This window comes from Marmota marmota, unplaced genomic scaffold (genome assembly GCF_001458135.2).
Source record: "Marmota marmota marmota unplaced genomic scaffold, marMar, whole genome shotgun sequence".
Taxonomy (NCBI): domain Eukaryota; kingdom Metazoa; phylum Chordata; class Mammalia; order Rodentia; family Sciuridae; genus Marmota; species Marmota marmota.
The window spans coordinates 25,231,144-25,242,157 of NW_026000005.1; the positions used below are offsets into that span (position 1 = coordinate 25,231,144).

At 40.6% G+C, this 11,014-nt stretch overlaps 3 protein-coding genes and 2 non-coding genes across 14 annotated transcripts in view; 3 read left to right on the forward strand and 2 right to left on the reverse strand.

Annotated features, from left to right (window-relative positions):
- Ndufs1 (NADH:ubiquinone oxidoreductase core subunit S1) overlaps positions 1–932 on the reverse strand; it is a 35,011-nt gene extending 34,079 nt beyond the window's left edge. The window contains exon 1 of one of the 5 annotated variants that reach the window (XM_015481299.2): positions 864–932. The gene's annotated coding sequence lies outside the window, so the exon portion shown is untranslated. The other 4 variants (XM_048808394.1, XM_015481298.2, XM_015481301.2 and 1 more) reach the window with 4 other exon arrangements.
- A 259-nt stretch (positions 933–1,191) lies between these two features.
- On the forward strand, positions 1,192–3,958 carry Eef1b2 (eukaryotic translation elongation factor 1 beta 2). The gene is made up of 6 exons (XM_015481302.2): positions 1,192–1,517; positions 1,991–2,113; positions 2,675–2,801; positions 3,088–3,154; positions 3,520–3,645; positions 3,759–3,958. The coding sequence occupies exons 1-6, from the start codon at positions 1,438–1,440 to the stop codon at positions 3,911–3,913; spliced, it is 678 nt and encodes a 225-aa protein (XP_015336788.1). The 5' UTR covers positions 1,192–1,437; the 3' UTR covers positions 3,914–3,958.
- Positions 2,931–3,009, forward strand: LOC125618383. Its single transcript, XR_007349666.1, has one exon. It is a non-coding gene; the product is annotated as a small nucleolar RNA SNORD51 (small nucleolar RNA).
- On the forward strand, positions 3,272–3,406 carry LOC125618386. Its single transcript, XR_007349669.1, has one exon. It is a non-coding gene; the product is annotated as a small nucleolar RNA SNORA41 (small nucleolar RNA).
- A 2,624-nt stretch (positions 3,959–6,582) lies between the features above and the next one.
- Positions 6,583–11,014, reverse strand: part of Cmklr2 (chemerin chemokine-like receptor 2) — a 68,721-nt gene continuing 64,289 nt past the window's right edge. For 4 of the 6 annotated variants that reach the window (XM_048808397.1, XM_048808395.1, XM_048808398.1 and 1 more), the window contains 2 exons: positions 8,154–8,309; positions 6,583–7,836 (listed from right to left, as the gene is read on the reverse strand). In XM_048808397.1, coding sequence (XP_048664354.1) covers positions 6,740–7,807 — 1,068 coding nt within the window. In that variant the 5' untranslated portion in view covers positions 7,808–7,836; positions 8,154–8,309 and the 3' untranslated portion in view covers positions 6,583–6,739. Of the gene's footprint in view, positions 7,837–8,153; positions 8,310–9,640; positions 10,251–11,014 lie in introns of those variants that run through there. The other 2 variants (XM_048808399.1, XM_048808396.1) reach the window with 2 other exon arrangements.

Below are 11,014 nucleotides of genomic sequence, written 5' to 3' on the forward strand. Positions count from 1 at the left end.
TGCCTGGAATTAAAAAGAGCACTTGCAGGTGCTCTTGCAGGCTTATAAACACTAAATGTAATGATTCACAACTCAATGAAAAGAAACATTTTTCAAAAACAAAAAGGAATTTGATGTTTATTCATCAAAAACAATTCCCGTTACATTTTCTATATTCTCAGTTCATGGGTGAAGAGAGTTGTGTCTGATCCATGATCTTACAGGAAACGGGTTTAGAACCCAAGAACTTGTAAATAACGTAACTGTGTTTATAAGTGCGACCTTACGCTAACTCTTTTAAAGTCCTTTGTCAGTTTCCGCGTCAGGAAAAGGAATAAAAAGTGCTACCCAAAGTGGTTAGTAGACAAAACAACCATCACAGGCATTAACAGTTGCCTAAGCAACAGCGACTAAGTAATAACGTACTCTCCCAGGTGCAGCATATGGAAATTTGTGGGAAATGTTTAAGCCTTTAGGCCCAAATCACTGTGACCCAGGTGCTTTTCCGAGGAACAAAACGGCCTGCTCCTGATTTTCCCTGCAGTGGAGAGATCGCTCACAAGCCCGCATTCAGGCAAGCGTTTCAGAGGGTCTCCCGACCCTCCTCCTTTCTGCTCCATCGGACCAGAAACCAAGACTAACATTCTCACCTGCCGGAACTCAGGGGTTCCCAAGGCGGCAGGGCAGGAGGCGGTGCCCAGTCAAGGGCAAAGGAGAACGAGTCGCCTGGGCCAAATAAGGCAGTCCCGTCAAAAAATAAAACTCTGGCCGAGATCACTCAGCCTTCTCACCTAAACACTACCTCACCTTCTGCCCGGAGCCGCTGCAGCTGCTCAGCTGGAGTGTCCGGCCCACACTGACCCCTCGGAGACCCGGCAACTTATCCAATATGGCGGTCTCGGCTAATTCTGTCAGCCGGGCCTGGTGAACGGAAAGCCAAGAGGGACCAGAAACCCTGATTCGATAATTTCACATTTCGGTTAAATTCGGCAATTCCCGTCAACCTGACGAAGGGCTCGGAAGAGGCGGGGCAGACGACTTGGACCTGCAGTTCCGCCGGAAGTAGCCGGAACCTCGAGACCAAGCGCCTTCGGTCATCTCCGGCATTTCAAGGGGCGGTTCCTGTAGTTTTTGGAAGCCGCGGAGGTACGAACTTAAGAAATGCCCCTTCTGTTAATTTATTTTCAAAAAAAAAAAAAACACCGAAATGTGCGCGGACCACTTATGGGCCATTTAATACAGAACTTCAGAACTCCCCGATTTTTACGTGGAAGAATGTGAATAGTAACGTAATTTGACCTTTAACCTTTAGCCGGGTGCAGCGGAGGGAAACGCCTCCATCTCTATATAAGGAAATTTCCGGACGGCTGGGGCCCTTTTCTCTCTTTCAGCGCTAGTCGCCGACCTCTCGCGCTCTTTTCCTCCGCTGCTATCCAGCTACCGGTAACAGACAAGGCTATGGGTTTCGGAGACCTGAAAAGCCCGGCCGGCCTCCAGGTGCTCAATGATTACTTGGCGGACAAGAGCTACATCGAGGGGTGAGCGGACCTGCCGAGGCGGGGCGGCTAGGGAGCTTCTGGTGCCCGGCGTCCGGGGCCACGTGGCGCAGCCACCCCAGGAGCAGGGGGGAAGGAGGCTAGACCCCGGGACCGGCTCGAGCACCGCCTCCAGGGAGGGCGATGTTATAGAGTAAAAGTCAAAATGTGCTTTATTTCCACTTACATGATTCAACCAAGTTTGTATTCTACCTCTTTACTAAGTTAGGAAGTGTTAGCCTGTAGATAGAGCACAGACTTTGAGATCTACTCAAGTGGCAGGTATTTCTCCGGATAGCGTGGTTTAACTAAACAGATGGTCTCTGATCTTAAGCAGCTTATAATTTAAAAACTTAAGCAACTCATCTCGGTAATAAGTGGGCGAGATCCCATTAATTATGTTGACTGATTAGCTATGTAATTTATTTTCTGATGTTTGTGTCATTTAAAAACGTATAATTGTTTATCTTTGGCAGGTATGTGCCATCACAAGCAGATGTGGCAGTATTTGAAGCCGTCTCTGGCCCCCCGCCTGCGGACTTGTGCCATGCCCTACGTTGGTATAATCACATCAAGTCTTATGAAAAGGAAAAGGCCAGGTAAAAGTATCTTTGTATCTATCTGAAGAATAAGACTGCAGCAATTCAACTTTTCCCCACACTGCCCTGCCAATGTGCTTGGACCCTGACCTGGGGGGGGCCACCGATGGGGTGAGAGGGTGGCTCAATCATTCAGTCCTTGGCCATTCTTCTGAAACTACCAACAAGGGTGGAAGTTTGGGGAAGTGGATTCCAGTTCACTAAGAATGGAACTGAGCATACTTAATGAAATCTCAAACAGAAATCTTGATACTGAAAGAGTAAATCATAGTGAGTATTGAATGTGACATCTCACATGGTACTAATGTTTGTTGGGTGAGGAGTTGGACTTACAAAAGTGTTTACTTGGGAGTGTGTTAAAGTGTAAATTCTAACCGGGCTCAGGAGCACAAATCTGTAATCCCAGCTACTCAGGAGGCTGAGGTAGGAGGTTTGCAAAGAGTGAATTCTTAATACAAAAGGGACCTAACTATACACAATTATAAATATAAAATCTCACATTGTCCAGGAAAGGACATTATACCAACCTAATAGTGATTGAATTGAATTTTTTTTTTCAAGCCTTCCAGGAGTGAAGAAAGCTTTGGCAAAGTATGGCCCTGCCAATGTGGAAGACACCACAGGGAGTGGAGCTACAGATAGCAAAGATGATGATGACATTGATCTCTTTGGATCTGATGATGAAGAGGTATGACAACTTTTTATATACAATATATAGGCAGTGTACCTTTGTGTATAAGTATGAATGTTATTGCCAGATTACCTGGATTTGAATCCTGGCTTTTATTATCATCTGCCTTTAAAACATTGATTCACACTGGTTACATGATGAATAAAATCAAATCACCATCTTTCGGCTGAGCTCGTGATGGATTTGCTTTTTTCTGATAAAGCTGGTCTTGTGATGATATCACCACCTCCAGCTTTCAGCAGAGGAGTAACCAGCTTTGTGAAATATATTTTTTTCTTTACAGGAAAGTGAAGAAGCAAAGAGGCTAAGGGAAGAACGCCTTGCACAGTATGAATCAAAGAAAGCCAAAAGTAGGTCATTTGTCTTCATTTCATAGTAATATGAATAATCTTTTTCAAATCTTGACCTCAAAGTAATTTCCTCCACTTTTGTTGAATAGATCAGTGTTTCAAAACCTTTCATAAAACTTCCACAGCTACTGGTCTGCAGCTGTTCTAATGGTAGCAGTTGTGGCATTCCTCTGTGGGAAATAAACTGTTACACAATTATATGCCTCTTTCTTAGCCAAAGAGAAAGTGGGCACATGTGTGTGACAGACACATGATGTATTGTTTAGTTATGTTTGGCTAAGGATGTCATGCTTCCAAAACCAATTGATATTTGTATTATGGTGAAAACATGATTATTTTAAATAATGCTGTTTCTTGTTTTTTAGAACCTGCACTTGTCGCCAAGTCTTCCATCTTACTAGATGTGAAACCTTGGGATGATGAGACGGATATGGCAAAATTAGAGGAGTGTGTCAGGAGCATTCAAGCGGATGGCTTGGTCTGGGGTTCCTGTGAGTTTAATTTTTGGGTTTTGAAGTTGAAATCTGGAATTTGCGTATATTTTCAACCTATGCGCATTAACAAGACTTTTCTAACTTCAGATTTTTCTTAATGTTCTTTTTAGCTAAACTAGTTCCAGTGGGATATGGTATTAAAAAACTTCAAATACAGTGTGTAGTTGAAGATGATAAAGTTGGAACAGATATGCTGGAGGAACGGATCACTGCATTTGAGGACTATGTGCAGTCCATGGACGTGGCTGCTTTTAACAAGATCTAAAATCCATCTTGGATTGTTGCACTTAAATAAAAGCTTGAAAGATTACCCTTGGCTCTTGAGTCATTTAAGAAAAGAGTGGTCTGTGCATTCCTTTTCATTTTGAGGGAAGGAATTCAATGCTATATAATTAATAGATAATAAAAATTTAACATTCTTATTAAATATTTAGCAATTCTGATGTAGTTCTGTACCTGTTAGTGAAGTCGTCAGCAATGTATCATGCTAATGACACAGTCTGTTTAACTTGCCCTGCCCTTATTTGTGTTACTGGAAATCAAACTTGGGACCTTGTAGGTGTTAGGCAAGCACTCTGCTACTGAGTTACATTCCCAGACCATTTTTTGGGTGCGGGGGATTAAACTCCTAAACTGAGTCTCATGCCAGCCTTATTTTGCATTTGATTTGGAGATGGGGCCTCACTGAGTTTCTAAGCACATTGCTTTTGCCGCATCAGGCTTTGAACTCTTAGTTCTCCTTCCTCAGCCAACAAAGTAGGTATGTGCTGCCATGCCCTGCCATAAGCCAACATCTTAAAATTGATTTGATGACAAATCTCACTCAAAAATAACATTAAGTGTTAGAAGATATCGGACATATTACAGTGCTAGAGGAGGGAAGTTGGGTTAGGGAAAGCGTGCCAAAATTGTCATAAAAACACTTGTAAATACATGTTACAGATTTAAAATAATGCCTTTATGAAGTAAACCTTTTTTTGGGGGCAGTACTGGGTATTGAACCTGGGGCAGTCCTATTGGCCATTTCTATTTTTTGAGATGCAGTCTTAAATTGCCCAGGCTGTTTCTGATTTGAAAACCTATTTTACCCTCCTGGAAGATGGATTGCAGGCATGTGACATGTAATACCACACCTCACAGAACCTTTTTTTTAAGATATTTTTAGTTGTTGATACTAATGTGCTGAGGATTGAACCCAGTGCCTATTTTGTTTATTTTTATGTGGTGCTGGGGATCAAACCCAGGTCTCACACGTGAGGGGTGAGCGCTCTACCGCTGAGCCACAACCCTAGCCCAATAGGTGTTTTTTGTTGGTTTTTCAGTGGTGCTGGGTATTGAATACAGTGCCTTGTGCATGCCAAGCAAATGCTTTCTACCACTGTGCTACATCCCCAGCCCCTACAGCTGAGTTTGGGATATGTCTAATATTTAATTGACACAAATTCTTAGATTTATATATTCGTATATGTGGGTGTTTGTGTTTTTTAAACTAATTTTTATAAAAGTACAGCTTGGAAAATGGATTTTTCCCCTTTTTGGTACTAGAGAATGAACGAACGATTACTTAAGCACTAAGCCATATCCCTACCCGTCCCCTTTTTTTTGTTTTGAAACAGGTCTCACTAAGTTGCTGAGGTTGGTTTCAAACTTTCCTCCTGCCTCAGCCTCCCAAATCCCTGAGATTATAGGTGTGCACCCAGTGGAAATTATCTTTGAATGTCTCATTTTTTGGGCAGGAACCAAAGAAATTAAAATGATTTATTTAGGTCAGTTTCTTCAAACAATCCTCAGTGCTCTTTCCTTTTAGTCTGATTTTATGTTGTGAGTACCAAAGTGTGAAAAAATTTTCATTATGAAGAGGATTTAATCAGATCATATATCTAAACCTAAAATCAAGGGGGAAATTTTCAGATTATTAGTAACAAAAGAGCCACCAGAGGGCAGCACTTTCTTTTCTTAAGAGAGTTTAAGGATTGTGTAAGTGCACAAAAAATAGAAGGCTGACCTAAAGGTATATTATATTGATCTCACATTGGTGTCTATACCTGTAGGAGCAGAATGTAGAAATATCTACATCCTCAAGCATTCTCTAATTACAGTGGAACTGGACTGGCCTATCCACCATCTGGATGTCAGTGTTTTTAATCTACACACTTGCACATATCTGGAATTTTTCAAAAACAATTTTATCAGGAGATGAGAGATGGGCACACGTTTTTTGACACTTGCCATCAAGAGATGGGGGAAGGGGATGCTCTGTGTCCCCACACCTTTAATCTGAGCCAGCCTAGTCCTACTTTGACCAATCAAGTACAATGGAAGTAATACTGTATTTGTTCCATTCATAGCCTTTAAAAGGACTAGAAGTTTCCACATTGGCTTTTGGAGCTCTGGCCACCCTGAAGAGCCATGGTGGGGTACCTGTATGGGGAGTGAAAGGATGAGACAGAAGCTGCTCAGCCAGACCTCAACTGTTCCAAGCCTCAGCCTTTTGCACAACCAAGTCCAGCTGAGGCACCAGACAGCAAAGCACTGACAAACCTCCCTTCTGTGCCTTTGAATTCCTGATGCTTAAGTTTGTGAGACGATAATTCCTGTTTAAGCAACTATATTTTGGAGCAGTTTATTGGATAATGGTAGTTAATTGGAACAAAAATTTTAAATTAACTGTCACTTTAATTCACAAATGTGAATAGATTACATAAAGAAGTATACATGTATTTTAAGAATATGTCTAATAGGTTACTTGTAAAAATTAAAATGGATTTAAGCAAACATTTTAACATTTTTTAATTAGTCACTTAATATTAACAATTATGGTCTTTAAAAAGTTAAGATAAAAACAATACTGCTTCAACAGTGATGATTAATTCACTGTGATATAATTAGCAAGAATGACACAGATCATTAAGTGCAGAAAAAATATTGTACAGATCCTTTCTAAGTTTTATATCCACACAAAAAATATGATGTCAACAAAATGAACAAAACAAAACATGGTCAGTGCTAAATCTTGGAACCAAATTTAAACTGGAAGCATTTGTCAGGGGACCAACACAAAAACCTGGTACTGATTTGTGGAAAAGTAAACTTATTGGGCTGTTTCCAGGAGAGACAGATTCTTGGTTTCAGAGTTCCTGAGCTGCTCACTCACTGTGCCAGAACAGCTGACTTCCCATAGCGTGTACTTCAGTATCTCAGCAACTGAGGCCCTGAAGCGAGCTTGGAACTTTTTACTAATTAGGACATAAAGGATGGGATTCAAGCAACTATTGAGGAATGCCAAACCAGTGGAGAGGGGGATTCCAGCCTGCAACACCTGGTGGAAATAGCTATTGTGGTGAATAGTGAGCTCCCAAATACTGAACAGGTGATAGGGAGTCCAGCAAATCAAAAAGGCCATGATCACAGCCAGGATTGTCCAGAAATGCTTACTGGAGCTAAGGATGCTTCGCTTCTTGACCTTGAAGATGAGACACAAGTAACAAATACTCATTGTTAGCAAAGGGAAGAGGTAGCCAACAATAAATTTCACCCAAGTCAGAATGTGGTGCCTCATCAGGGTGAGGTCAGGATTATGCTCATGGAAATTGTTATAGCAAAGAGTGTGGTTATTGAGCTCCAGAGTATCCCGGAAGTACAGTGCAGGACCGCCAATTAGAGAAGCCAAAAGCCAGACCAATATAATAACAATCAGAGAGTTCTTCAGTGTTCGGTGCCGATGAGACAAAACTGGATGAATCAGGTGGATATAGCGGTCCAGGCTGATCACTGTTAGGAAAAACACACTGGAAAACATGTTCAACTGGGCAATAAAGGAATTAGCCTTGCACAACCAGATGCCAAAGGGCCAGTGGAAATTCATGGCCACATAGGAGATGTACAGGGGCAGGAAGAGAACAAAAATGAAATCCGCAATAGCTAGATTAAGAAACCAGAGAGTAGTGACTGTCTTCTTCCATTTGAATCCTGTGAACCAAATGACAGTGGCATTTCCTGGAATTCCCAGGACAAATGCTAAACCACATAACACCAGGGAGACCCAGTGAACAATTCCCAGGTGGACTTTTTCCTCCATACCAGACTCTGGAGAGTAATATTCCAAGGCATAGGAATAATTATCAAATTCTTCAAATAATGGTTCCTCTAAATCTTCCATGACCTTGGTAGGGTGGAGAATGAGGAAATCTATGGGAACAAATTTAAAAGGAAAAAATATATATGAGAAAAGTTCAGTGAATTATTAGAAACATAAAGATAAAAATATTTCATCTTATAACCAAACATATTCTATTTGGAGGGAGGACTTTGCAATGTCCAAGCATTGGTAGGCTTCAGTTTCTCCAATTATCATTCTCTAAGCTGTTTGAGTTCATTTGTGTATTCAGTAAGAGTTAAATTAAAATGGTTGACTCTACAGGTGCAATTCCTCTATACATAATGCTTGTAGATCTGACTAAAAAGAATCTTAACATTCAACAAACACTTATAAAACAGATTAATACTTTACACAGTGATGAGTTCCAAATCTGGATTTGTATCAATGATTTCTTAAACTGTAGACAGAGAGCTCCAACTGCTTTCGAGGCTCATCCACTTGGAATGTCAGGTAAGCCCTGAAGATTCTGATCCACTCTTTTGCACCCAAGGATGTTCTGATTCTGTTTATGAATGCAAACATGTTAGAATTATATTAATATGGATGACTTTTCAGCCAAAGGTTTTTTTGTTGTTGTTGTTGTTTTTTTGTACCACAGATTGAACCCAGGGTGACTTAACTACTGAGCAACATCCCCACCCCTTTTTTAAAATATTTTATTTAGAGACAGGGTCTCACTAAGTTGCTTAGAGCCTCACCAAGTTCCTGAGGCTAACTTTGAACTCATGATCCTCCTGCATTAGCCTCCCAAGCTGCTGGGATTACAGGCATGCACTACCACGCCCAGCCAAAGTGTATCTTTTGGAATAAACTTAATTTTGACCATTTAATTTCTATATTAACTTCCTGTAGAATGCAATTAAGTTATGAATTTTTTTCTTTTTTGTTGTATGGGGGATTGAAATGAGGGCCTTGTGAATGATAGGCAAGCACTCTACCACTGAGGTATATTTCCAACCCTTTTTTATTGAGACAAGCTCTTGCTAATTTGCCCAGGGTGGCTTTGAAGTTGTTATCCAGCTGCATCAGCTTCCTGAAGAGCTGGGTCTACAGGCAAATGCTACCGGCACTCAGCTAAATATTTTTATTGATATTCCTTTGTTTTGTATTAATTTGAATTATTTTCTATAGTTATTTACACAAAGATTTCTTTATCAGTTTTACTTTTTCTTTTTTTGGCCCATACCAAATTAATCTAATATGTCTACTAAAGTGTTCTCATTTTGCTGCCCCTTTTCTTTTGTAAACAAAGTCAGTTTTCCTGGGTTAAGAAGTCTTGAATGTCAGTTTCTTTTTTTTGACACAATACCCTTATTTTATTTATTTATTTTTATGCGGAGCTGAGGATCAAACCCAATGCTTCACACATGCTGGGCAAGCACTCTACTAGTAGCCCAAATGTCAGTTTTTTAATCAAAATAAAATACTGGACTGGCATCTTTAATTTTATGTTATTTTTATCTGCAGTGTTAAAAATCAAGTGAAAGATATATTAACAGTTGTATTCATGTATGGAGCTACAATTAAAAATCAGCAACTATGTAAGACCTGGGATTGTAGAAGGGGTTAAAATGAAGAGATCAAAACATCCTGTGTCACTGGGAACACCTGTAATTCCAGCTTCTAAGGGAGGCTGAGGCAGGAGGCTTGCAAGTTCCAAGTCAGCCTTGAGCAACTTAGCAAAACCCTGTCTCAAAAAGGACTGAGGATGTAGCTCAGTGGTAGAGCAACCCTGGGTTCAATCCCCAGTGCTGAGAAGAAAAAAAAAAAAAATCCCTTGTTACTCACAGGCATCTTGAATTCAATTGACTATCATTGAATTCATTATCTTACCTAAAATCTTTTGAGGAGTCTGGCAGGGCATAATTTAAAAACAAAAGCAATTCAATAGCTTCCTCCCAGGCCCAGCCAACTTCCTTTTGTTCTTCAATATTCAACTCAAATGCCACCTTGCCTTGGAACCATTTCCTGACATTATTTTCCTACAGAAAATTATAATAATTATTATTATTATTGTAAATAATAATCAATGTTATTGAAAATTTACTAGCTGCCAGGCATCTATGATCTAATTTGATCCTCATAAGAATCTTATACAATAGGTAAGAACTATTTTTATTCTCAATTATAAGAAAGAATATCAACAGACAGGCTTTCTCAAGATCATGCAAACTGCGATTGTAGAGGCAGGATCTAAACTTAGATTTGTTGGACCGAGAGCCTGAACTCTTAACCACTACATCATTCCCCTCTTCTGTCATGCTTCTTTTATCACTCTTAACACTATATTTGTCATTCGTTTATTTTTAAATTTTCCACTACCAACCGGAATCTCCTTGGAAATAATGTCTATCATCTCTTGCTGAGAGCCATTGCCAAGTAGGTATGACGCATGGCATGACCCAGGTCATTCGCAGTGACATTGCATGTAAGGTGACCTTGCTCAAGGACCAAGGTGGATCCAGGTTTAGGGTGTATCCTGCTGGGATTAGGGAGTATCCCGCTCCTTGGGTTTAGGGCGGTTCCAGGTTTAAGGTGTACCCTGCTGGGAATAGGGCGTATCCTGCTGCCTCAGGCACGCCCACTCCTTGGGTTCCCATTGAGTTCTCGCGGGATTCAGAGAGTATTTGGGATTCAGAGCCCGGTGGAGTGTGTGGATTTTGCCCAGAACGTGGATTTGCCCAGAACGTGTTTGTAGAGTACCGATGTGAGTTCGGGAATAAAGAATTGCTGTTTGAATCTACAAGGCTGAGAGTCGCTCGTGATTTTGTGCCCAGCCAGACTGCGGCATTTGGTGGCCTGTACGAGGAACGTCTGAAACTTAGAGGTAAGTGAAATTGCTCGCCCCTGAGGGAAGGTGAGAGAATGGGTGACCATTTCAAAAAACAATGTGTTCTTGTTTTGATTTATTTTGTTTTTGTTTCAAGCTGCCTATCCCTAGAAATTTCTCAGGCAAACTGGGAAAAATGGTTGGCTAAAGGTTTGAAGTTTGTCGGCCCTGAGGAAGAGAAAATTGATACAACGATTTTTTATTCCGTTTTTGTTTCATTCAGTTTCGGTTTTGTTTTGTGTTATCTTATTGGGTTGCGTTATCTTTATAGTAGATTAGAAATTAGTAAAAAACAAACCGAAAAGGTGTTAAGTAAATTGTTAGAGGTTCAGACCATGGAGAAAGACATTTTAGATCAAGCAAAAGAGACGGTCTCT

Excerpts from the sequence above, each read along its gene's own strand:
- Eef1b2 (XM_015481302.2), top strand. The coding sequence starts at position 1,438 with ATGGGTTTCGGAGACCTGAAAAGCCCGGCCGGCCTCCAGGTGCTCAAT. Across the intron at positions 2,114-2,674 it reads TATGAAAAGGAAAAGGCCAG|CCTTCCAGGAGTGAAGAAAG; the intron begins GTAAAAGTATCT and ends TTTTTTTTCAAG. Across the intron at positions 3,646-3,758 it reads TGGCTTGGTCTGGGGTTCCT|CTAAACTAGTTCCAGTGGGA; the intron begins GTGAGTTTAATT and ends TGTTCTTTTTAG.